Source organism: Acomys minous, assembly GCF_964271855.1.
Source record: "Acomys minous genome assembly, chromosome: 3".
Classification (NCBI taxonomy): domain Eukaryota; kingdom Metazoa; phylum Chordata; class Mammalia; order Rodentia; family Muridae; genus Acomys; species Acomys minous.
In genome coordinates this window covers 68,848,041-68,871,524 of record NC_140485.1, presented here as the reverse complement: position 1 = coordinate 68,871,524, position 23,484 = coordinate 68,848,041, and the positions used below count along the sequence as shown (strand labels likewise).

The window sequence follows — 23,484 nt, the reverse complement described above, 5'->3', positions numbered from 1 at the left end:
CCACAGACGCGCAGCTTGGCCTCTGCCCACCCAACTGTGAGCACACTACCTCACAATTGGCTACCACCAGCGTCCATCTTGTCCTGGAGGGCCTATTGGGAGCCCTCTGCGCCTCCTCTTACCCCTGTCATGTCATCGGCATAGCAGAGGGGTCCTTTAGGAACTCAAAGCCCTCCCCCCCCCTCCACCCTCCTGACCTGTTTCACTAAGAATGACACTCCAGCTAGGTGTGGTGGCTTATGTCTGTCACCTTAACACTCAAGCGGCAGAGGCAGGAAGATCCTGAGTTCAAGGCTAACTCGAGCTTATAGCAAGACTTTGTCGCAAAACAAAACCAAAACAAAACCACCCAAAAAAACAAAACCAACAACAACCCCCACCATACCCCCAAACCAATACCTCTCTGTTCCCTTACTGGTCCCAGTGGCTCCATCTTGCTTTGCATCAAGGTTGCACCCCTTTGCCAGCACAGTGTCCCCTTGCCAGTATCTCCCAGCACCTCCCAGAACAAACAATTTTTGTTAAACCTGTGCTGCCTGACTGAGTGGCCATGTGGGGTGCCTTGGGTGCCTGAAAAGAGTGCCATTAGCTTGAGGGCCACAATAAGGGAGTCCAGGACCCCAGAGGCCAGGTACTGCTGCAAGGAAATCACCAGCCACCCCCCACCTCAGCCCCCCACCCCCCACCCCACAGTCTCATGTTGCAGAGATTAGCACCATGCATGTCAAGCCAGCTGCAAAGCTCTGAGCCCCGACTGCTTCTGGACCATTGATTGCTCTGGCATGCCTAACTCTCAGAAAGGAAACCATGAGGCGGGGTCATCAGTACCCACTGTCAGGGCTGGCTGGCGTTCATGCGAGCGGCCTTTTGGAGTAGTTAAAACACAGGCGCAGGTTGCAAAGATTCACCCTGTGAGACGTTCCCCCTTCATTGCCACAAACTATATTCTGATGTCCTCAGAGAAAGGATGGAGGAAAAGCTCTCACCCCTCGCCTGGTTAACACCATCCGCCTGGTCAGCAACAACAGCCACGCCCCATCCTCTGCCAGTCTTTCCGGGCTTCAGCCATAACTACTTCCTTGATTCTGCCCCAGGGTCTTTGCACATCCTGTTCCCTTCCCTGGGACACTTGCCTCCAGATTTTCACAATGTACAGTAGGACAGATGACTCGAAGGGGCGTCTGACTTACAGAGGGAAACCACATTACCGTGCATGCCGTGCAATATAACAGTCCCAAGCCATATGTGGCTGTGAAGGCCAGGAGAGGCGGCCAGTCCTAACAGAGATATACACGTGCTAGGTGGTCGGGGCAAGGTAAAGGGAGGCAAAACATTCGCAAGTCATTTTCTCTACTGACCACACGTCAGATGGCAGTGTGCATGTTGGGCTAAACAAAATGTTACTACAATTCATTAGTTTTGTTTCACTTTTTTTTTTTTTTTTTAATTTCTGCATCTCATGTAGCCCAGGCTGGCCTCCCACTAATTATGTTTGGTTTTCCGAGACAGGGTTTCTCTATGTAATAACCCTGGCTATCTTGGAACTCTCTTGGTAGACCGGTCTGGCCTTGAACTCACAGAGATCCGCCTGTCTCTGCCTCCTGAGCGCCCACAAGCTCTATAGTAGCTAAGGACTTTTAATCCTTTTGCCTTCATCTCCCAAGTGCTGGGTTTATAGTTCTGTGTCATCGCATCTGGTGTATGTAGCGCTGGGGATGTGGCACGCAGGACTTTGCCAGGCAAGCACTTTACCAACCGAGCCACATCCCCAGTCACTTGCATTTGTGAATCATGCTATACAGTTGGCCCTCAGCGCGGGAGGGCCCAGGTTCTGAGGATGCTCAGGCCCTCGAATTTACTGCTGTGCTCTTTGCTAATCACCTGTACCCCCCCCCCCCGCCTTTATTTGGCCCTAGATGACCTGCGACACTGGGCGAGGGGTACTGCGCGAGGACTAATGACTGACTAAGGAGGATACCCACACACACTGCAGCGCTTTTTTTTTTTTTTTGATCCACGTTTGGTTGAATGTGAAAACGGAGAACAGAGGCTACAGAGAGCTGAGCGTCTATGAGACAGCACAGATGCGGGGTTCGGCTGGGGAGGAACCCATATGTTGACTTCAGGGAGACAAGAGGAGGGAGAATTGGGGCGCACTGGGAGATGCCCCCACAGGTGAGCGAGAACAGATCTAGACCGACCCTTTCTGGTAGTGACCTCAGCTTTGGGGTCTCCTACTGGTGCGAACGGAAAGAAGGCTTCTTGTAGGAGAAAGAGCGAAAGCCTGCAGCACTGCTCAGACTGGAAGGAACAGGGGATGGCTTAGCTGTCAGCCAAGGCCGTGGCGCAGTAGCTTAGGAGAGCAAGGTGGACCACAAGAGCGAACTTAGCTTACTCTACTCCTTATGTTGTAGAAATTGGGGAGATCATTCTACATTGTGAAGTTGGGGGCCCCCAATTTTGCGGTTCACTAAGAACCTACATTCTCAAGGCCCCCAGATGTGAGCTGGCTTGCTTCCGCTCAGAAGCAAACTCCACACCACTGCCTGGCACCTGGAGCTACGGGACTGTGGGAACATGGCACCTCCAGAGCCCCAGGTGTTGCTGGCCAGCTCAGGCACTCACCCAGCTCCACGTCCTGGTCATCCGTGAGCACCAAGATGATGTTGGGCCGGATGTTCCTGCGGTCCCTCTGGAAGCGGCCCTTCAGGCGGGGATGGGACAGGAAGGCGGAGCTGCCAGCCAGCAGGGAGAGGAGAGCGGTGGATAGCAGCCATAGTGGCAGGCCAGGGGGTGCCATTGGCGTGGCTTGCCGGTCCGTTGCTTCTTCTCGGATGCAGAGGCTGAGGTGGTGTCTTGTGGATGGGATTCCTTCCCCTCTTCCCTCAGGATCTGAAGGATGAAAGGGTAGACGGGCATCAGTACCAACATCACAGTCGCCCCTGCTGCACTGCGCTACTGCCTCACACAAGGAAGGACCAGTGTGGGCATGGACAGCCTTTCCCGCACTCTAGAGCGACGTGGCTCTGCAGCTAAGCTAGTGGAGTGTTTACAATTGGCTAAGGGGCAGATCAACAGCCAGACTGTCCACAGGGACTTCCCTGGAGGACAGTGAAGAAGCCTTAACAGATGAGAGCGTGGCTCTGACTACCTGCTTACCAGGACGCAGAAGGGGACAAGCCACCAGCACCTCTGCTCCGCCCTTCCCTTCCAGCCCCAGCAGCAGATGGCTTGGGTCACTTGTATGCTTTAGGGGGTGGGGGGGAGGGGTGGCCATAGGTTCCTGGATCGGACTCACCCTTCTGGAGTTGTTATCCACACACATAAACAAGGCCATAGGTTCCTGGATCGGACTCACCCCTCTGGAGTTGTTATCCACACACATAAACAAAGGAACCCCAGTTTCCCCATGGCCAAGCTAAGGACTCAACAGGCCACGTGTGCAAGGCCTCATCCCCCATCCCACAGATGGGCGAAAGGGCTCCCATCAGACTGAACTGGCAGAGTAAGTCACAAGAGTGCAGAAAGAGCGCCAGGGTGAGGGACTGTGGCTTCCACACTAGCCTGTCATCCTTGACCCCAGGGTGGGCTGCATCTAGCAAAGGCGGGCAAAGGAGGTAGGGGATGGGGCTGCGTTGCTTACAGTCACCATCCATGTCACCTGCCCTGGGGCTGTAAAAGTGCCCAGGGGTGTTCCACCCCTCAGGGAAGCTGGAGGGAACTTCCTAAAGTGACAGGCAGATTGACTGACTCTGCGCACACACACACACCCCAATGTGGTGACAGAGACTCAAATCCTAGGTCACGGCGTGGGGGAGGGGTGCCCGCTTCTGGTGGTGCCTGGCCCCGTGCTTAGTTGCTCTGACCTTTTCCTTTTATCACCATCTCTCACTCACCCCCCCCCCCACCATGCTTCTTTCTGGCCACCATGGGATCATTTTTGACACTTGCCCTTTCTGTAAGCACTGTTAAGTGTTGCCATGGTATGCCGGGCTCTCTCTGCTCAGCCAAGTCTAGGCACTGATGTCGCCTCCTCAGACAGGCTCACCCTGGCCCCCATCCAAGCACTCTATAGTTTATCACCTGTTCGATTTCTCTCAATCAATCACTACCTCACTTCGAAATGGTCTTATTCACTGCGCCATCCACACACAGCCCTGTCCCCGTCCCCGTCCCCACACACAGGAGGGACAGCTCCATGAGGGCAGAGACGGGTTTGGTGTTGGTCACAGCTCAGTCCCCTGTACCTTGGGCAGTGCCTGATGAAAATACATAGGTAACTAGAGACGTGGAGAGTTCTGGAGAGTGAGGGAAGCTAGGCTCTAGAGGGCCATTGTCACATCCTGGGTCACCCGCTTGCTTATCCAGACATTTCCCAGGGCCTCCAAGGAGGAACCAGCCACACCGACTTTCAGGACGGAGCCATCATTAGAGGGGCTCCAGGGAGGGTCTTGGTGGGGGCTCTTCACCCTCTTTTTTGTTTGTTTGTTTGTTTGTTTGTTTGAGACAGGGTGTCTCTGTGTAGCCCTGGCTATTCTGGAACCCACTCCATAGACCAGGCTGGCCCAGCACTCCTGATCCACCTGCCTCTGTCTCCCGAGTGCTGGGATTAAAGGCGTGCGCTGCCACGCCGGGCTACTGTTCAGCCTCTGATCTCTTTGGTAGAGCAGTGCCTGAGTCTACCTCTGGAAGCTCTCTGAGAACTCACCTATTTGTCTTCCTCCCGCTCCCCGCCCTCACCCCACAGTTCTGCTGGGGCCACACAGAGCTACTCCTCCAGTCTTTTAGTCTAGGGCAGCTACAGGCCCGCCCCCCTGCTCAGAGCCTCAGCTCCAACCCAGGTACTACAAAAGGCCGATGGGAACAGTGCCCACAAAGAGCTGGGGGAAGAGTCACGACACCAGGCCACTGGAGGACACAGTAGGAAGCCTGGCATGTGCACTGAGGTTGGCACCCAAGAGGGCAGACACTGGCTACCTTGGCCCCCTGCCACATTAAAGCTTGCATCCGCCACCAGAGAGAGCCAATGCAGTGGCCTCTCTGATCCACCCTGAGTGACAACTGTTAAGAGCACAGACTTTCAACTTCCTTGTCTGGTCACTTCAAAAATCGCCCTGCCTCAGTTTCCCCATCTGATAACTGGGAGTGAGAGATGAAACAGGTCACCCAGAGGTGGAAACAGAGCTTTCACACTACAGTGATCACCCTCCTGCTGGGTTTCTGCAGCCCTTTCCAATGCCTACAACTTGGGATCTCTTCTTCTGCCCATGACAGTCAAGAAGACAGACTGTCCCCACAGGCACCCAGAGAGGACAGCGGAGGGCATCTGAACCTTGCCCTCCTGACGGCCAATGCTTCTTTTCACCCTAAAACTTTGTCGTCCACCCTCCCCCCCCAACTTTGTCCATCTAATGCCACTGTCCCCATCCCTGTCACCCTCCAAATAGTCCTTGGTCAATCAACTGCTGGTTTTGTTGATCTGGAGGCAGGAACTCAGTGTGGCCTTGAACTTGCCATGAGAATGACCGGAAGCCCCTGACTCTACTTCCTGCGTGCTGGGATTCCAGGGGTGCACCACTACGGCTTATGCTGTGCCAAGAATCAAACCCGGGGTGTTCACGTGCTAGACAAGCTTGCAACTGGGCTGCACCCGAATCCATGACATCTTTGGTCTCACTTTAAAAGACAAAATACAAAGACAGGTGAAGTGGCACCTGCCTGTTGTCACAACACTCAGAAGGCTGAGGCAGGAGGATCATGAGTTTGAAGCTGTCTGAGACACAGTATCCAACACACACACACACACACACACACACACACACACACATTTCTGAAGCGGAAACCTCTTTCCCCAAGTGTGAGCAGAAAGCAGCTGTCCCTTCCCTGTGGCGTGGCTCCCACAGAGCTGAAGAAAGCTGATGGTGGCCCTGTGTGCTGCTTCTCCTACTAAGGCCCTTTCGAACATTCTGTTCTCCTGAGTGAGGATACCAGCTGGTGCAGGAAGTAGCCAACACACATTGCCACCCGGGAGGGAGGGAGCAGGAGGCTGCACATGAACAGAGAGGTCCCCTCACCGTGGTGCTGGCCCTGAACTACTCCAAATCAGAGGCAGCCTCCAAAAGGGCACTTATGAAGAGGCCAAGGGTCCCCCCCACCCCCCAGAAGTCCCAATGTAGGTGCACTGAAAGTTGCAGAAATATACCTGTGCGCTTCTATGGGAAGTGAGACAGTCCTGAGGGAATTCCCACAGGTTGCCCCACAGGGCCTCCGGTGGCAGCGCTCCAGCCGGGACTCATGTGAGCAAATACTCCTGAGAGCCCAGCTTGCAATACCCGGGCGGCCTCCGCTCAGAGCACTTCACAGCTATCAGCCCATTCAACATGCAGATCTGCCCGGTGATGTCATACCCACTCCACAGACGAAGAAAGGGAGACACAGAAGGCTAAAATCACTTTCCCAGGACTGCGGGTTCTGGAGGGCAGACAAGGTTCAACCCTAGACTGGATTTGGCTGGCATGATGGAACCCCGGAAGCAGGTTTGTAAGCCGGTTCCTAAGAGGCTTCCAGCCTTAGTCTTTTTGCTCCCAAAGGCAACAGGTGGGTAGGTACCCTCCCAGAGCCGGTTTAGCTACTAGTGTGGTGGTGTGTTGGGGGGAGGGGGCGGGGGAAGGCAGATGCCACCCGCTGGGCTCCAGTCCCAGCTCTGGCTCTGCTCGCTGGTCAAGGCGCCCTTCCTTCCTCCGGATGGAGGCATGAGAGGGGCTAATTCTCAGCCCGGGCCATCCGTGGGTCAATTTTTGATGAATCCCCTCCCTGCCCCTACCCTAAAGCTGCTTCTGGTCTGGTGCCAGCTTCTCTCTGGACACAGAAGGTATCAATTAACAATGACACGAGCAATTCTGCATTCTCCTTCTTGGTAGGAAGGTTCAAAATAGTTTTGCACAGAATGCCTCTGCTTCAGAGCATTGTGTCTGCACTGGGCGCACCATCGCTCCCATCAGCTCATTTCAAAGCCTGCCCAGCCTGTTCTCTCCTCACTGGCCTTGGCAAAGGCTCCCCAGAGCCTAGCAAAATATCTCTGGAGATACCCAAGGTCCCAAGAGTGCGGAGACACCACAACAGTTATAGATTCAGGGGCCATCCTACACAGGCTCAGGTCTTGGTGTGGTTGCAGACCCCCGGCCCAAGGAGCCTATGGGGAATTCTCAGGGTCACACTCAGAGCATCTAGAAAGGCCTAGATGGGCTTTTCCTCTGAGGGTCTCCAAGTCCCACAAGAAGAGTAGAGAAGCCAGGAAGAGCCATGCAGCTGGCAGGGTAGGAGAAGACAAATGCTCAGAGTGGAGGAGGGTCTAGACTGGGGTGGGGGGCGGGCAGTGGCACTTCATGGGAGGTAGAAGAAAGTGTGGGGTGCAGAGACACCTGTGAGCTCTGCCACAAACTGGGACCTCCTGGATATGAAGTAAAGTGCTCCATGGCAGGTGAGTCCCACCAGGATGGTGCAACACAGCACCCTAGCAGGTTCCAGTCCTTCTGTCCTTGCCTTTTCTCACCAAGCAGCCAGAACTCCAAAACCCAAAGCTCATTCTCATTGAAAAGCCTGAATTCAAGGACTCTATCCCACACAAGGTAAAAACCCAAAGTTCCCCAACCAAGACAAGACCCGGCGCGAGCTGACCTTGGTCTCTGTCCTTCCATCCCCCCCTCCCTCCTACATCTGGCTCCAGCCACACAGCCTCTGTCTGTACATGCCTGGCACATCTCCACCCCAGGACCTTTGCACTGGCTGCTCATTCTGATACCCTCCCAGCCCCTTCCTCCCATTCTCCGGGTCTTGGCTCACATTGCACCTTTACATACTGATTTTAAAGCACTGGCCATGCCAGCCACTAGCTATTCCACCCGCCAGTCTCCCTGCCAGACAGAATGCCACCTCCCCGAAGGCACAGATCTCTCTCAGTCGGCTTCATCCCTTTCCGTGTCCCCAACGCCAGTGGGTGCTCAGGTTCTTTCCTGACTTAGGACAGAATGTTCTCTCACCTGTCTCCTGGTCACAGCCCTCCACTGAGCCCAGAGGCCACTTTAGCTCAGTGTGGCTGCAGCAGCGAAGCCACTGACCCAGGTGGAACCAGTGGCGCATCTCCCATCTTTGGCTCCAGTGACTGGTCCGAGGTGGACATGTGACACAGGTCTGACCAATGAGAGAGCCTGGGAGCCTGCGAAAGCCCTGCTCTGGGTGCTGTGCATGCACATGTTATGTGTATGTGTGCGTGGATAGTGGATGTGATTAAGGTATATGCTGCAGTCAGCCAAAGGCTAGTCAGGGCTATCCTTCAGAAGGGAGCACACCCACCACACAGTAACCCCTGAAAGACTATTGAGGGGTAACTAAAATCTAGTGCTTGCCAGGGGTTTTGCACAGTTCTAGGCTCCCACCCCATGTTAACTCAGCCGCACATACATACAACAGCACTGAGAGTTTTGAGGCCCAGGTGAGGGAGCTGAGGAGGAGGAGGGGTTCAAGACTCTGTGAGTCACACAGCTTGCGACCACATTCACTCCCTGACCCCCCTCCCAAAAGGTTCCTGAAAGCAGATTATGTCAAAAGGGTTGGTGCTGTCTGCTCTGGGTGAGCCTGGTCAAGGGGACACAGGAAGGGGTGGAGAGGAGGAGAAGGGAGGGTGCTCTGCAGACACCTTCCTCAGCAGGTCTCTGGGAAGTAAGGCCTGGGGCTCCACTGAGAGGCCCAGCTCTGCCCATAGGTGTCTTCCTCTCATAGGAGGGCCAAGCAAGGGTGCACCCAGACCTCCTGACCCCCGGCCCTGTTTTTACAACCCTAACACTCATGCAGGAGCCAAGAACAATACACGGGACCGAGGTTCAGTGACTAGGAAGAACACAGAAAGACTGCTGACGGGCAGTCAGGGAAGGCTGCCTGGAGGCGGGTGGGAAGTGTCACGTCTGAGATGCTCAATAGGTACAAAGGCAAGACAGGCCCTAGGGCTCAGGGAGAGCTCGATGAAATGGCAGAGGGTACGGCCTCAGGTAGAGGGGAAAGAAAGCAGAGTGGGAGGAGGGGGTGTGGCCAGGTGGTTACCTAGTCCCCCACCCTACTGGAACCTCCTTGCTTCCTAGGTGCAGGTGTTCCCCCCCCCCCATGGTCTCTGGCCTCTAAGGGAGCTGCTGGGGCCCATAGGACAGTTTCTCATGTCTTCTTAGGTATGCTTTGGCACCCTGGTGCCTTCTGGAATTCTAGAAACAAGAGAACCAAGCCAGCCCTGAAACAGCACAGGGAAAAAAAGGACCCTTCTGAGGGGTTGGAAGTTGAGGGGTGGAGGCCCAGTCTCAAGACAGGTAGCTCAGGCACCCGGAGGGACAATAGCCAGGTGCAAAACCATGAAGGTAACAGAACATTCTGGAAGGCCTGTGCGCCAGGCACAGTTCTTGGTTCTGTGAACAAACATCAGGGGAGTCAAGTCCCTGTCCTCACGGCACTGGCATTCTAATGAGCTGACACATCGGAAGACAGCGGAGTCTCCAAGGGGGTGAAAAGAGTGACAGGCAGGTTGGGAAACGGGGTCACGAGCCGCAGTTCCGACTGGTGCTCAGAGAGAGGCTAGAAGCAACACGTGCAGTCTTGGGAAGCCGAGCGTCCATGCTGTCTACATGTCAGCTGTCTACATGTCAAAGGGGCAGATGGCCGCCAGGCCGTAGAACCCCAGCACTCACATGCCTGCACATCTGCTGTGTGCCCGGACTATTCCCTGCCTAGGGAAAACTGCACCCCAAATCCCTACTTCCATGGAGCAGGCGGAGGAGGGCTGGTGAGCAGGGCAGTCCACACTGGAAGTAGAGCAGTCTACAGCAGGTGCCCAATCAATGCTGGCAGGTCTCACCTGCTGGCTCTGGGCCACACAGCAACAGCACCCGGTTTTCATTTGAGCATCTCTTTGATCCAATAATGTTAAGGCCCAGCAACAGAGGTCTAAGGTTAGACCATGAGCTCAAGACCTGATCCAAGCAGGACTTTTCAATCTCCCTACCTCAGCGATTCACTTGTCAGAACGTAGGCCCTTTGGCCTCGCTGGCTGGGAAGAGGAGACCATGCCTCGCAAGCGGCAGCCTGAGCACATCCCATTCTATGAAAACAGACGGACGTTGTCTCCATCTTGCCATCTGTGGAGTGGAGAAGGAAGCCAGCAGAGGAAGAGGCCAGTTCTGGGAAATGGCATGAACCCAGTGACATTAGGAGCCTGGTTCCGGCTAAGCCTTTTAGGCTCGTAGATTCCACCTCATCCTCTGGCTGTGGGCTCTCCTCTCTTTCCTAAGGGCAGCTTCCTCACCGTCCCTTCTGGGACTCGACTCAAACTCACTTATTTTCGGAGACTCATAAAGAGTGGCTGGCTGCGCTCTGTTTGTGGTCATGGGCTGGCAAGGCTCCAGAGCGGGCAAGCCGTCATGTGCCTGGGTCTGGTGGACTTAGGGTGGGGCCAAGAGAAGGTTGCAGAGCTCTGGTGTCTAGCAACAGGGAGTGGTTGCCTGTTCACTGCCGTGGGTCTGCACCCCTGCCACTCAGGTGTGTGTGTGTGTGTGTGTGTGTGTGTGTGTGTGTGTGTGTGTGATGGAGCCGGGCTGGTCTGAGGACAGAGGACATGAGCCCCCCTTCTCCATGGGGAGTGTAGAGGTCACAGTTTAGATGAACACATGGGGTTCTGTGGCCCTTCTCAAACCCACACAGAATGAGGGCCCACAGGCCACCATCTCAGGCCTGCCTCTTGGGACATATGTTTGTCCCGTGTCCATTCCAGAGGGTCTCTAGAGCCCCAGGAAGTCTGGGTAACCTGAAGGTCCCCAACTCTCTCTTCTTTCTTGTATGACCCAGGGTGTGGAGGGCAAGAAGGCTTGGAGGAAGGAGAACGATCTCCCTGTGTGGTCCTGTCTAGTCTGGAATTTTCCCTATGTAGACCTGGCTGTGACGTGCTTGCCTATGCCACAGGTCTGTTAGGATGACAGGCTGTTGTTCTTGCTGAGGCTTTCCTGATAACAAAACTTCCTAGTTAGGTCTGGGAACGACAGAAATATCTTTTCTATCTGAAGTTCAAGAAAACATTAATTTCTTCCCATTGCTTTTGTTTCAAACTCCTCCTCCTCCTCGTTTGTGAAAGACCACCTTATTTGTAAGAAAACCTCACAACAGGGCGGAGTGTGACATGGGGAGGCAGCCCTAGGAAGGCCTGCCTTGTAAGAAATTTAGGTATTATCTGGTCATTTTTGGAAAAAAAGATGCCTGTCTGCAGTGGTCTTTGTCTATAGTTGGAGACGTGGTCACAGATGAAAGACTTAGGGGCCAGCGAGGTGGCTCAGTGGTTAGAACTCATATTACTCTTCCAGAGGACTTGAGTTTGATCTCTAGCCCCTGTGTTGGACAGCTCACAAGGGATCCTATGCCTTAGGTCTCTGCAGGCACTGCATTCACATAAGCAACCCCCTACACACATACAAATAACTTAAAATTCAATATTTAAGAAAGAGAAAGGACCTAGACTTAGGAGATGGGCCACAGGGAAAAGCCAGTGGAGTCTATGAGGCCCCTGTGAAGCCTGGCTGGGAGCTGGGAGTGGATCTTCAAGGCCACCAGAGCTTTCCCGAACACCTACTATGCTTGTGCTAACCATCCTGTGTGGTGCCACAAGGAATATGAGGCAGGGCTGCGTCCAGACACCAGCCGTTCTGGCGAGGGCAACAGAGGGCGGCGAAATGATGAAGAACTTCAAACTTCAGACTGTCTGATAGCTCTGCACTAATCTGTCAGTGGGTGACACCAGAGAGTCAATCAGAGGAGACCTCTGGGGGGAGGTGACATTCAGCTGAGACTCGAAGGCCAGTGAGAAGCTGGTTATATCTGAAATGCTGACTCTCTCCTCCCCTCCCTCCCTCCTTCCTTTCATGTTGCTGGGGACTAACCCTCGGGCCTTGGGTATCCTAGGCAATGCTCATGAAACACCTTCGGAGCAAAGGAAAAAGGGACATGAAAGGGCGGGATGGCTCAGCAGTGAAGGTACTTACTACAAAAGCCACTCAGCCCCGGCTCTGATCCCGGAACCCATAGGAAGGTAGGAGAACCAATACCACAAAGTTGTCACCTGACTTCTGCACACACACTAGGGCACCCATTCCCCCACCCACACCACATACTAATGAAGCAAAGCCCCCCCCCCAATCCCCCATGATAGGAATAAGCCCCAAAAGCTCGAATGATGCAGGAGAGTGGCTGGCCATCCCAGCTGAGAGTGGACACGGCTGCACCCTGGCCCATGCCTGTGGGCAGCCACGCCCGCTGTCCTTCCGGGGTGTTTCGGGGAACTGGGATCAGATGCAGACATTCCCACCTCTGCCTTTTGTTCTTTCCTCTTGGCTGAGGACAAAAGCTTCCTTGGCAGGAGTTACAGTTATTTCTGTAAAAGGCCCAGAGCCAAAAGCAATAAAGCCCAACTCGAACAGAGTCGTTATTCACGCCTAATTGCGGGCTGGTGTTCTGTGGGGACTGTCCATCCCAGCCTCTCGCCCCATCGCTCAGCCCCACACTTCCCCTGCCCCGTGCATGTCCTACGCACAGCACAGGGCTCTCTGGCTGAGGATGTGGCTGGGCTCTTCAGGACCATCCAAGAGCACTAGGGCAGTTTTGACTGTGGGATTAATAGCCCAGTTAACGCTTCTCCTTCTGCCTGATGGCCTGGCTGAGCAGTCCCTCCCGAGCCAATATAAACAGTCCAGAGACTGGGACATTCAGGTGGGACAGGCTCCTGATGTCCCTTTGACCAAATAACCAGCTAGAGGTGAGATGGAGATAATATGTGGGCCCCACTTCCTGCCTAGTGGGCTAATGACTATCCAAGTGGAGGCTGTGGGTGGAGCCTATGAACATGGACTGCGAGGCCATCAACCTGGGCATCAGCAAGTAGGTGCATTCTGGGGATGGAAGAAAGCAAGTGGGCAGCCCAGGCCCAAACGAGGCTGGCGGGGGGGGGGGGGAGTGGGGGGTGGGGGGGGTGTCCTGCACCCAGGATGCTGGGGGGAGGGGGGGAGGGCGGGGATGACAGGTTGCTGTCATTTTCCAGACAAGAACACTAAGATGAGGCAGGAAATTGATGCTGCCCTATAGAGAGGGGCTTCAGAGCCCAACAGTGCCTCAGTACTGGGTCTGGGAACAGGAAAAGCTGCCACAGATGTGTTGGTCTTTTCAAAAAAACCCATTCTTTGAGATGACAACTGCTCCATCTAGGCACAGACAATCCCCCCTCTCCCTCCCTCCCTCCCTCCCTCCCTGTGTGGAAGCACCCAGTCCCCTTCCTTCTTTGGAAAACAGTACCCCATATTTTCTTCAGAAGATAGTCTCCCCTACCAAAGGTAGCCATGTGACCAGGACTAGCCAATGAGACTCTTCCAGAGCTCAGGCCTCCCAGACAGTGCTCAAAACTAGGGGGCCCAGCATGGGTGAGTGGTCTCCTGAAGCCCCCCATTCCTGAAGGCCTAACAACTCCTGCGCAGAGACAGACTCCGACACCACCACCGCCGCCAGAGGCTTCCAGACTGCGTCCTGCCCTCTCCTAAGCCCAACTCTCCTGCAGACCCGTGAGCCTTCCGGTGCCCTCCCGGTGAATCCAGCTTCTGAGGCAATATTTGCAGCTGTGAGCTGTTACTTCCTAGGACTCCGCCCAGCAGCCACACCCTTGTGCAGGCCCCGCCCCAGGAAGCGGTGTACCTCTTCATGCAGGGCCAGTGTAAGGCTCAAGGCTCCCCAACTCTCATTTCTGCCCCTCCCGAACCCAGACTATTCGGGGAATACCACACTGTGTGGCCATCCAGGCCACACAGGGACATGAAACTCAGCATGGCTGAGGGACGCATACCTGTGACCTGTACTAGGTGTGGGCAGCTGGGTACAGCCAGTTTGGACTTCCCAACTAGGGTCACTCAACGCAGACCACTGGCAATGCACAGCATCCTCAGAACAGAAAGAGCTGCTACCACCTCAACCCAAGCACCTAAGACGCCCAGCAACGGAGGTGGAAAGATGACAGAGCTCAGTGAACCACCTATGTGGAAGCTTTTCATATAGTGCCTGCCTCAGTTTCCCCCTTACTAGACAGAGACAATCAATGTCCTGTTTCTAAAGATCTGTGAGATGACTAAGTATCAAGCAACAAGTATAGGACAGATTTAACTTAATTATTAAAATGCATTTTTTTTTTTTGGAAATAGGGTCTCCTGTGGCCTAGGCTAAGTCTCAAGCTTGATATGTAGCCAAAGATGACCTTGAACTCCTGATCCTACTGCCTCCACATCCTGAGTGCTGGAATTACAGGTGTGTGCTACCTGCCTGGTATAAGATGGTGTAAGATTTTTATTTTTGAAATTTTAAAAAATTATTTATTTTAATTTTATGTGCATTTGTGTTTTTCCTGCATGTATGTCTGTGTGGAGGTGTCAGATCTTGAAGTTACAGACAGTTGTGAGCTGCTATGTGGCTGCTGAGATCTGAACTCAGGACCTCTGGAAGAGCCATCTCTCCAGCCACCCTACCCCCCCCCACACACACACACAATGTAAGATTTTAATATCACTACAAGCACACTTACAGTGTGTTGTCCCTGGAAGAGTGTCATAGCAGGGTGCTAACATCTAAGTGAGCCTTGTAATTGGGAGGAGTGGGCCTGATACAGGGCCACTGGTGATCCGTCACACACACACACACACACACACACACACACACACACACACACCCTCACCCGTCAGTCTTTGTCTCCTGAGGAGGGCTGTTCCACTGCTCCACCAACCAAGGAGGGCAAGAAAGAGGCAGCTGGGCTCACTCACGAGCCTCGGTTAGGGCCAAGAAGCACTCATGTGGCCTGACAGGGCCCACACTAACCCCCCAGGCCTCAAGTTTCAGAAAAAGCTAAAAACTCTAGCTTTTAAAATATGGCTGTAATTCTAGCACTTGGGAGGCTGGTGACAAAAGGAGAATTAGTTGTTCTAGGTCAGCCTGGGCTACATAGCAACACCCTGTCAGCCCCCAATTGCCCAACAATCTATTAACTGATTTTTCCAAAAGGTTCAAAGTAACACATGGGAACGGGGAAAACAAAGCCAAAGGTTCCATGAGCCAAACACAGGCATTGGGTAGGCAGCCTAGGAGGGTCTTATACTTTCCCTTGTTTTTTAGATAGAGCCCTGACCTCTCAGGCCTCCTGTATGCTGAGTCTGCAGGCACAAGCCCCTTAGACAGGGAGCAGGGTGTTGCTCCAGCCGCAAACCATCCTGGGTCCACAGGAGCCCAGCCAGCACTCAGAGTTCACGGGGCTTAGATGCTAGGGCGGAAGGAGTGAGGGAGACCTCAGTCCAGACTCTCAAAGGTGTACTTTCACTTCCCAGGTGGCCCAAGAGTGACTAACCCTTGTGTTCCTGGGGTTTGCTGCCCTGCTGGGGCATTAAGGAGGATGACCCCTCCCCCCACCAGCCACCATGGGAATGTGTGAATCTAACCAGTTCCACCTCAAGCTTGTAACAAACAGGTTTAGACTTCCAGGCTCCGAGCAGTCACCTTCCAGCAAGGACAAAGGCTGCATTCCTTTCAACCCTGGATCCCCAGGCCTCCTTCCTGGGTACCTGCTGGGCTGGCAAACTCTAACAAGGCCAAGACCAGGCCGCACCTGGGCTTACTTTTTAGTGAATGGAGGGGAAACAAACAAACAAGAAAACACAAGTTAAGAGGCCAATTTGAGAATTCCAGAGGAAACAGTGTCATCCAAGAATGACTTTAGGGCTAAGAATAAAGGAGCCAGACGTGAGGAAAAGCCGGTCAGTGGGAAGAGCAAGTCCCCAGACCCTGGGGTTGGAGGAGGCTTAACAGTATCTGAGACCAGAGAAGTGGCCAGTGTATGGGGAGTGTGTGTGGCCGGGGGTGGGGGTTGGGGGGTTGGGGGGTTGGGGGGCGGGCGCGGCAGGCACCAAGCTTCAAGAGGCTTGCAGGTAAATGGAGTAGCAGCAGTGGAGGGGGTGGGGGCAGAAGCCCGTGCAACTGTGCAACGAGCCGGATTTTATTACAGGAATGACAGGCCCTGGCACAGGCTCTTCCAGGATACATGCCACCTCCAGAAGCCCCTTTGGAACTTGGTGGAAGGTGGCACACCCCAGCCTTCCCTCCCCCAGCCTTTGTGGTTCTCAAGAGTGCATTCCCTGGGTGGCGTCTTTGAGGCTTGGTCTGTGACTCCAAAGGCGCCCAATTAACCATCGGGGTGTGGTCAGGGGCACTGGGAGATTCTGAGACCTCCTGCCCCAACCTGGTCACTGCTCACAGTGACAGCTGCCACCCTGGGTTCTCCGGACAGGCTCTAGGTCCTAAGCTCAGCTGGAACCCCCTGGTATGATGGGACCTGGCAGAGGTAGGGTGGGGTGGGGAGCAGACACAGCAGAGCCTTAAGCCCGATGACTCCTTCCTTGCTGTCCCACTGAACTGTGCTCACCTGTCCCAGGGAGGCCAATGGCTTCTCTAGAGGCCTCCCATAGAGGCAGTGCCTCAAAGGCACAGCCAACCCTGCTCCAAAAGCTAAGACAGGACTCTCAGATACGAGCAGGAACGGCGACTATGGTGACAACTGGGAAGCCAGCTTTTCTGGAGCCAGGTCCTTGAGCCCAGGCATTGACCCGGGTCCTCACGGCTCCTTGGGGAGCAGGCTGCTATGGCTATTCCAGTTTCCAAAGGGAGGCAACAGAGACTCAGAGGAACAGAGTGGCTCACCCATCTGCACACACCTCTTGGGAGGCCAAGTTGGACAAAGCACTGTGATTAGAGCTGATGCCTTTGATTATGACACTATGACCACTGGGACGTCTCTTCTACTCCAGTTCCATCTCATCCAGGGGAGAAGCCAATGATCCCAAGATCAACCAGAGAACACTTGGCCCTGACTGTGGCAAAGGCTGGGTCTGTTTTGCTGGCTGCATGGAGTGTCACAGCAGGGCGGTGCAGGGACAGGAGCTACAAGCATCTTTGGGGTAGATGCCTCTAGTTCAAAGATCCCTTCCAAGTCAGCATTACTCACAGAGGGGCTCTCCTTGCCCAAGGGTGTACCCCAGGACTGTGTGAGGACATCTGGGGCACCATATGACTGACTGGAGTGCTGAGGGGGTGGTGTAGGCCTATAAGGGGATGCAGGCTTATGAGGGAGTGAAGGATTCCTGGGCTATTTATGACACACACCCAGTAAAGAACTACTCATTTCCAATACAACTTTTAGAGGAGGACAGTTTTGCTTTGTGTGTGTTGGGGGGTTGGGTGTGGGGCGGGTAGACAGAATCGCATATAGCCCTATTTTCAAACTTCGAATCCTGCCTCAGCCCCCAGAGTGCTGGGATCACAAGCGTACTATAATCTCCTAACTTCTGCAGATGAGGAAGCTGCTGGCAGCTTCCAGAGCCAAGAAACTGCCTGTTGCCCACAAACAAGATGACTTTTGAATGGTTCTTACCCTACACCCAAATAAACCAAAGGAAGACCAAAATTCATTTCGCTTGGGAGATTTGGCCATTTGTTCACCATTTTATAAAGTCAAATTGTTTTATGAGTATGTGGCTACACACACACACACACACACACACGCACGCACACACACGTTTGTGAGCACAGAGACCAGAGGCTAACATCAGCTGTCTTCTTCAACCTTGTGTTTTGAGACAGAGCCTCTTTCTTAACGGACTTGGAGCTCAACAGTTTGGCTAGAGTAGCTGGCCAGCAAGCCTCCTGGTTGCACCTCTGCAGTGCTGGAGTTACAGGAACTCCAACCACACCTAGGTCTTTACATAGGTGCTGGGGATCCAAGCTCAGGTCCTTGTGCTTTCTTGGCAAGCCTGTTACCCACAGAGCTGTCTCCTCAGCTGCTAGAAAATGTATGGCCATTTTGGCCAAATACCCACCTGCCTGGGCTGCTGTGAGGGCCTGCACCAGTCCCGCCCAGGTGTCCCGCCCAGGTGTCCTGCCCAGGTGTCCTGCCCAGGTGTCCCGCCCAGGTGCTGGCCTGCAGTGTGTTCACTGTGTTTAATTATAAGCCACTCTGCCTTTGTTTTCCCTTTCTCTCCCAATCAGGGTATTTCACTGATGACTGTGTAGATATGCTATCTGTGAGTCCCTTCCCGGTCAGCCCTCCCTCAAAGCACTCCCTAAAACAGAAGGTGTTTGATCTGTTGGTTTGGGAAGCATTGAGCTAAGACCATCAGCAAAGCCCCATTTATCCATCCCTCCTTCCCTGTGTTTGGTTTAGAAGCCAGCACAACACCCACCCAGGGGCCAGTGAGACCCGGAGTAAAGCCTGCGGCAGGGCGAGTTCTCAGAGGGGTTTTGTTCTTTGGAAAAGGAGAGAAAGAAAGAAGTTCTGTCCTACTCTGAAGGGAGAGTTGATGATTGGAGCTGATTGGACACTGAAACTGAGAGACAAGGTCAAAGACATAGTAGGGACAGAGGGGACAGTGGGTAGCAGGATTCTGGATTTTGTTATCAAAAGACAAGACTTGGATTGGACTCTCGCCTACTTTACATTTTGTTATATGAGAAATAGCAACTTCAATTGCCCAGAACGCTAAGCCAGGAATTCCATTTTACTATAAAGTGAAGAAAAGCGTTGTGAGCCACGTTCAAATGGTTACACTCCGAGCTATTATAACGACCGTGGTTGGCTTCCCTGTTCTCTCAAACATCCAAACTTAGCTGCTGGCCTTCAGAAATCCACAGACAGCATGGGTCTCCAGAGCACACAGGCAGTGTTCACCAAGTATAGATTCCTCCTGGACTTTTCTAGGCTATCTGCTCAGATCCCCATCTCTCTCTGGCTACCAAGGTGGGTCAGACTCCTGCTGGAGTCCCAGCCATAAGCCAACAAGAAGAGCTGTCAGCAACACCCTTCCCAGACACATCTGGCATCCACCTGGCCAAACACATCTACGTCCCTGCTTGAGGCCTCCGTCAGCCTCCCCTACCCCCCCGGCCCCACAGGCATGCTTAGCTTAAGGATTTGAGTCTGGGTTGGAATGGAGGGCTATCTCCAGTGGGATCCAGTGTGTCTTGGGAGGGGGTGGGGGAGGCACGTCTTTCACAACACACAGCTATGAGTGTGGGGCTCCTGCCACTGCCCATGTGTGTTTTGCAATCCTACCGAGACTGGGAATGAGTGTGAAACACTGGTTTGTGAGAATCTAGCCAAGTGCTAGGCTCGGCTGCAGAGGAGGCTTGGAAGGCTGGAGGAGTGTTATTCACCTCAGGAGGCACGGTGCCACCTGCCGGGGTGGAGATACCCTCTCACCCCCAGGCAATGCCAAGAAGGCATTTGCTGCAGTGATGATTTCTGTCTGCCAATCACCCAGCAGTGAGGAATCATGGGAAACTCAACCAGCGCCTTCCCGTGCTCCTAGGAATGTCAGAGGGGAGAGAGTGGGGAGTCCAAAAAATATTTCTCAGGCAGGTATGTGACAGCCCCTGGGGACAGGGGACCACACCAGCAAATAAAGTATGAGTTCTCCCTTGTAAGTATTGTCTAGCCTTACAGCTTAAAGAAACTGGGAGGCACAATGGCTCCTGAGTTCAGATCACCAGCTCATCCAAGATGTAAGATGAGGGCAGAGGTCCGGAGAACCACCAGGCTCAGTCCTCCCTAACCCTCCTGGTCTCTCCTCACAGTACTTAGGAAGCACCCTGTCCCAGGCCACCTGGTCACCACACTCGGCACTGCAGCCACTCTTGGGTGGGACCCTCACACTGAGCAGCATCCACGGTCTCCACCCGCCAGGAGTCATATTTGTGACACTCAAAACTGCCTCCACCAATACCTTCACGTTCCCTCGCCAGCCAGAGCACCCTGGTTTGGGAAACAGTGGCCCCCCTATTCTGAACCCTGGGCCCACGCAGTTCCTGCATTTGCCGCAGTAATGATTTCTCCCTGCCCACCCCAAATCTCTCTCCACTGCACCAACACAAACCATCACCATGATTCTGCCCTGTGGCCACTTCTCCGCTCAAACCATGGACCGCTGACGGCCCTGGGCTTTGTGTCTTCACTTCTCAGCATCAAGCCTACCGGTGGGGGTTAGCCAAAGTTTTTCTGAAACACAGACGGGCTCTTGTTGGACAGTCTCCTATGGTTTTCCATGGTTTCCACGCCATTTAAAATAAAGTATCCATGTCACCACTCATTCGGGACCACCCCCCCCCCACTGTCACACTGGGCTTGTGTGTTCTGAGCAAGCTCTCCTCTGTACCTCAGGGCCTTTGCACAGGCTGTTCTAGCCACTTCAAACACTCTTTCCTCAGCTCTTCCCAAGGCCAGCCTCTTCCTACACTTCAGGCCACGGTTCAGAGGTCTCCTCTGGACCACCTTACCTCACCAAGCTCAACACTCAAGAAGGTGTCTTGTATTTCATTACTTTTTTTTTTTTTAGCCTGATATGAATGGCCTTGAACATGGCTTTGTTCACTGCTGGCTCCTGGGGCCTTCCCCTCTGGAAGACCAGGTTCACTTTTGCTGGGCTAGGTTCTCAGGCAGCACCTGGCTCTTGTTGGGTACTTAGGAGGAACAGGAGTTCATCTGACCTGTGCTACATGGGGACCCATGAGGTACTGGGAGCTGTGTAGTACTGGACTTGTGGTACTAGGACCCATGAGGTACTGGAACCTTTGTGGTGCTGGGACCCATGAGGTACTGGGACCCATGAGGTACTGGGACCCATGAGGTACTGTGACCCATGAGGTACTAGGACCCATGAGGTACTGTGACCCATGAGGTACTGTGACCCATGAGGTACTGTGACCCATGAGGTACTGGGAACCTTGTAGTACTGGACTTGTGGTACTAGGACCCATGAGGTACTGGGACCCATGAGGTACGGGGAGCTGTGTAGTACTGGACTTGTGGTACTAGGACCATGAGGTACTGGGAGCTGTGAGGTACTGGGGCCTATGAGATACTTGCTCTCTTGTGGTACTGGGCCCTGTGTGGCAGTGGGACCTGTACAATACCAAGAAGGTTCTTATGTTCAAGGCGAGGGTGCATTTTGACACCCTATATCCCTGTTCTCACCTAGAGCATCCACACTCACTGCCAGCCCCACAGCTCGACAAGGCCCCCTTTTGGCACCTTTTGCTAACTTGAACGTATGCAGGGTGCCCTGCTCCCTCTCTAGGACTCTACGTTTTTTTTTTTTTTGTCTTGTTTTTTTTCTTTTTTTTTAAACAAATACCTCAAGATTATTTTCATGAAGGATGGCCAGGTAAAAGCCAGGCAGCAAGGTTAGCCACTGGAGCAGCTAGGTTCGGTTCTGGTTCCCATGGACCCTGTAGAAGGCGGGGGTGGGGGGGTGGGGGGAGTGGGGAGGGGGGGTGGGGGGGTGTCCCTGCAGCTCTCACTTCAGCTAGAAGGCTGACAGGCCCCTCTGGCCACGGCTGCCCATATAGGTGACTCCTTGCTTCCCCAATGTCCGGGCTTACTTTTTCCAAGGGACCCCCTAGCTTGTGGGACCAAACAGTCATCCCCTCTCATTTCAGACTGTGGTCAGAGGCATGTGTAACTTTCTACCTCAGCCAGTGGGGTAGGTCAGTGGGGGAGGGCACCTGGGGTCTCAGGGGCTGTCACTGAAAAGAGGCTTCATCTGGGCAGCTCAATAAAGCACCCCAGGTTTACCTGGGACAGATGCTAAGCTCTTGGTGCTGACTGGCCTCTCTCCGGTCCACAGACTCAGGGAAGGGAGTGAGGACTTATCCTCAGCACTTGTTGGATGAGAACACACAGAGGCACAGAACGGTTGAGTCACACGCCCCCGTGTCATTGCTGGGCAGGTGGCCAGGCAGACTGGCTGTCTTAAACAACTCAGCCTGGGGCTGCCAGAGACTGCAGCTTTAGTGCCGAGGAAGGCACAGAGCGAGGTAGAGGGCAGAGCGGAGATAGAAAATGGTATCTATGGCAAATGCTGAGCCCCGATCCAGTGGTGCCTGATGCCAGGGCTGCCTTAGGATTTGGGGAGCCTGTGAAAGGAATCGGGCACTTTTTTTTTCTTTGCCTCCCATTGATTTCAGAGCCTCTCTTTCAGTGGCTTGCAAGAGAAAGGGTCCTGACTGCAGCTCTTCCAAGAAAACACCCCTAACCCACATTCCATCTGCAACTGTGCTCAGCAGCTGCCAGCAGATGTGGGTGATACAATTCTGGCTTCCTGCCCACGAACACTGCAGGGTCTGTAACCCCAGCGCCCAACTGCAGCCAGCCACTGCCTCTTCCCCTCTAGGCTCCAAGTGAGGTCTAGTTCCCTAGCAACCACCCCAATTAGGCAATCATGCCATTTATCAGGATGCCAATTAATTATAATGATCTTAATGATCTTCCAATTAGACAGCGCCTTGAAGCCGGCTGGATCATGGCATCTGCTGGGGTCCCCACTAGGCCAGCCCCTGTGGATGGCCAGAGCCAGACTGGCCTGGCCTGGCTGGCAGGTCACTATGGAGAGGCTCACTCTCCTGTCCACTGACACACAGAGTCCAGCCTGAAACCAAGTGCTTGGGACCCCCTCTGTAGCCAATGCACCACCAGCCACAAGAGGGTCTCGTTCCTACAACGGCCTACCTCTTTTCTTGTGCCCTTTAAGAGCTAAAATCCTAATCTCAGCATGCTTTGCCTTGGCCACATTTGAGAAAACCTTTGCATCTAGACCAAGGGAGGGAGACAAGGCTGGGAAAGAAAGGCAAAAAGCCAGAGGAAAAATAATAACAACAAAAACCAATATAAGCCAGGACATCTCCCCACTCCTACCCAAAACAGCAGAGCTCTTGGGGAAAGGAAAGGATTCAGCCAGGCTCCTAACTTCCATGGCTTTACTGTCCCATCACTGGCCAGGTCTTTCTCACCCACTGCATTAGAAAGAGCTCCTAGAGGAAAAGAGCCAGTGGTTCAGAGGGGTATTCAAGCTCTGGAAAGATTTGTGTGGTCAAGTGACTTGTGTCTAAGGGCTTGACCCAAACAACACTTCCTGCCCCTTATCTCTGAGGTGTAGGGGGGAAACTTCTTTGAACTGGCCAGAAAGGCAGGAAGAGCCTCAGGCTCTTCAGAGACTGCAAGACTCTAAGAACAGATAATGGCTGTGTGATAATCTCCTGCTGACCCAGGGGCCAGAAGCCACCAAATGCAGGCGCAGGAGAGGGGCTCAGTTTCCAAGTCAAAAGGCATTTGGAACATCAAATATGAAATTGCACATGGGATGAGGTCCTTGAACAAGCCCCCAGGCGGGCCAGCGGGACCAGCCCAGGTGGGCCAGGGGTACACACACAGAGGCACAAAGGCTGCACAGGCCTGCCCTTTGCTGCTCCCTCAGCCTTGGCTCAGCACCCCTTCACCCTTAAGTCTGAAAAACCTAACATGCTATTAAGGTTTCAGAAAATGCCATGAATTCAAATAAA

General features: G+C 53.7%; 1 protein-coding gene across 6 annotated transcripts in view; it reads right to left on the bottom strand.

The window, feature by feature from the left end:
- SULF2 (sulfatase 2) overlaps nucleotides 1-23,484 on the bottom strand; it is an 84,592-nt gene that overhangs the window by 58,765 nt on the left and 2,343 nt on the right. For all 6 annotated transcript variants that reach the window (XR_014777798.1, XM_084775071.1, XM_084775074.1 and 3 more), the window contains exon 2: nucleotides 2,626-2,892. Coding sequence is in view for 5 of the 6 variants with exons in the window: in XM_084775071.1 (XP_084631197.1) it covers nucleotides 2,626-2,800 (175 nt within the window). In the remaining variant the exon portion in view is untranslated. The remainder of the gene's footprint in view (nucleotides 1-2,625; nucleotides 2,893-23,484) is intronic.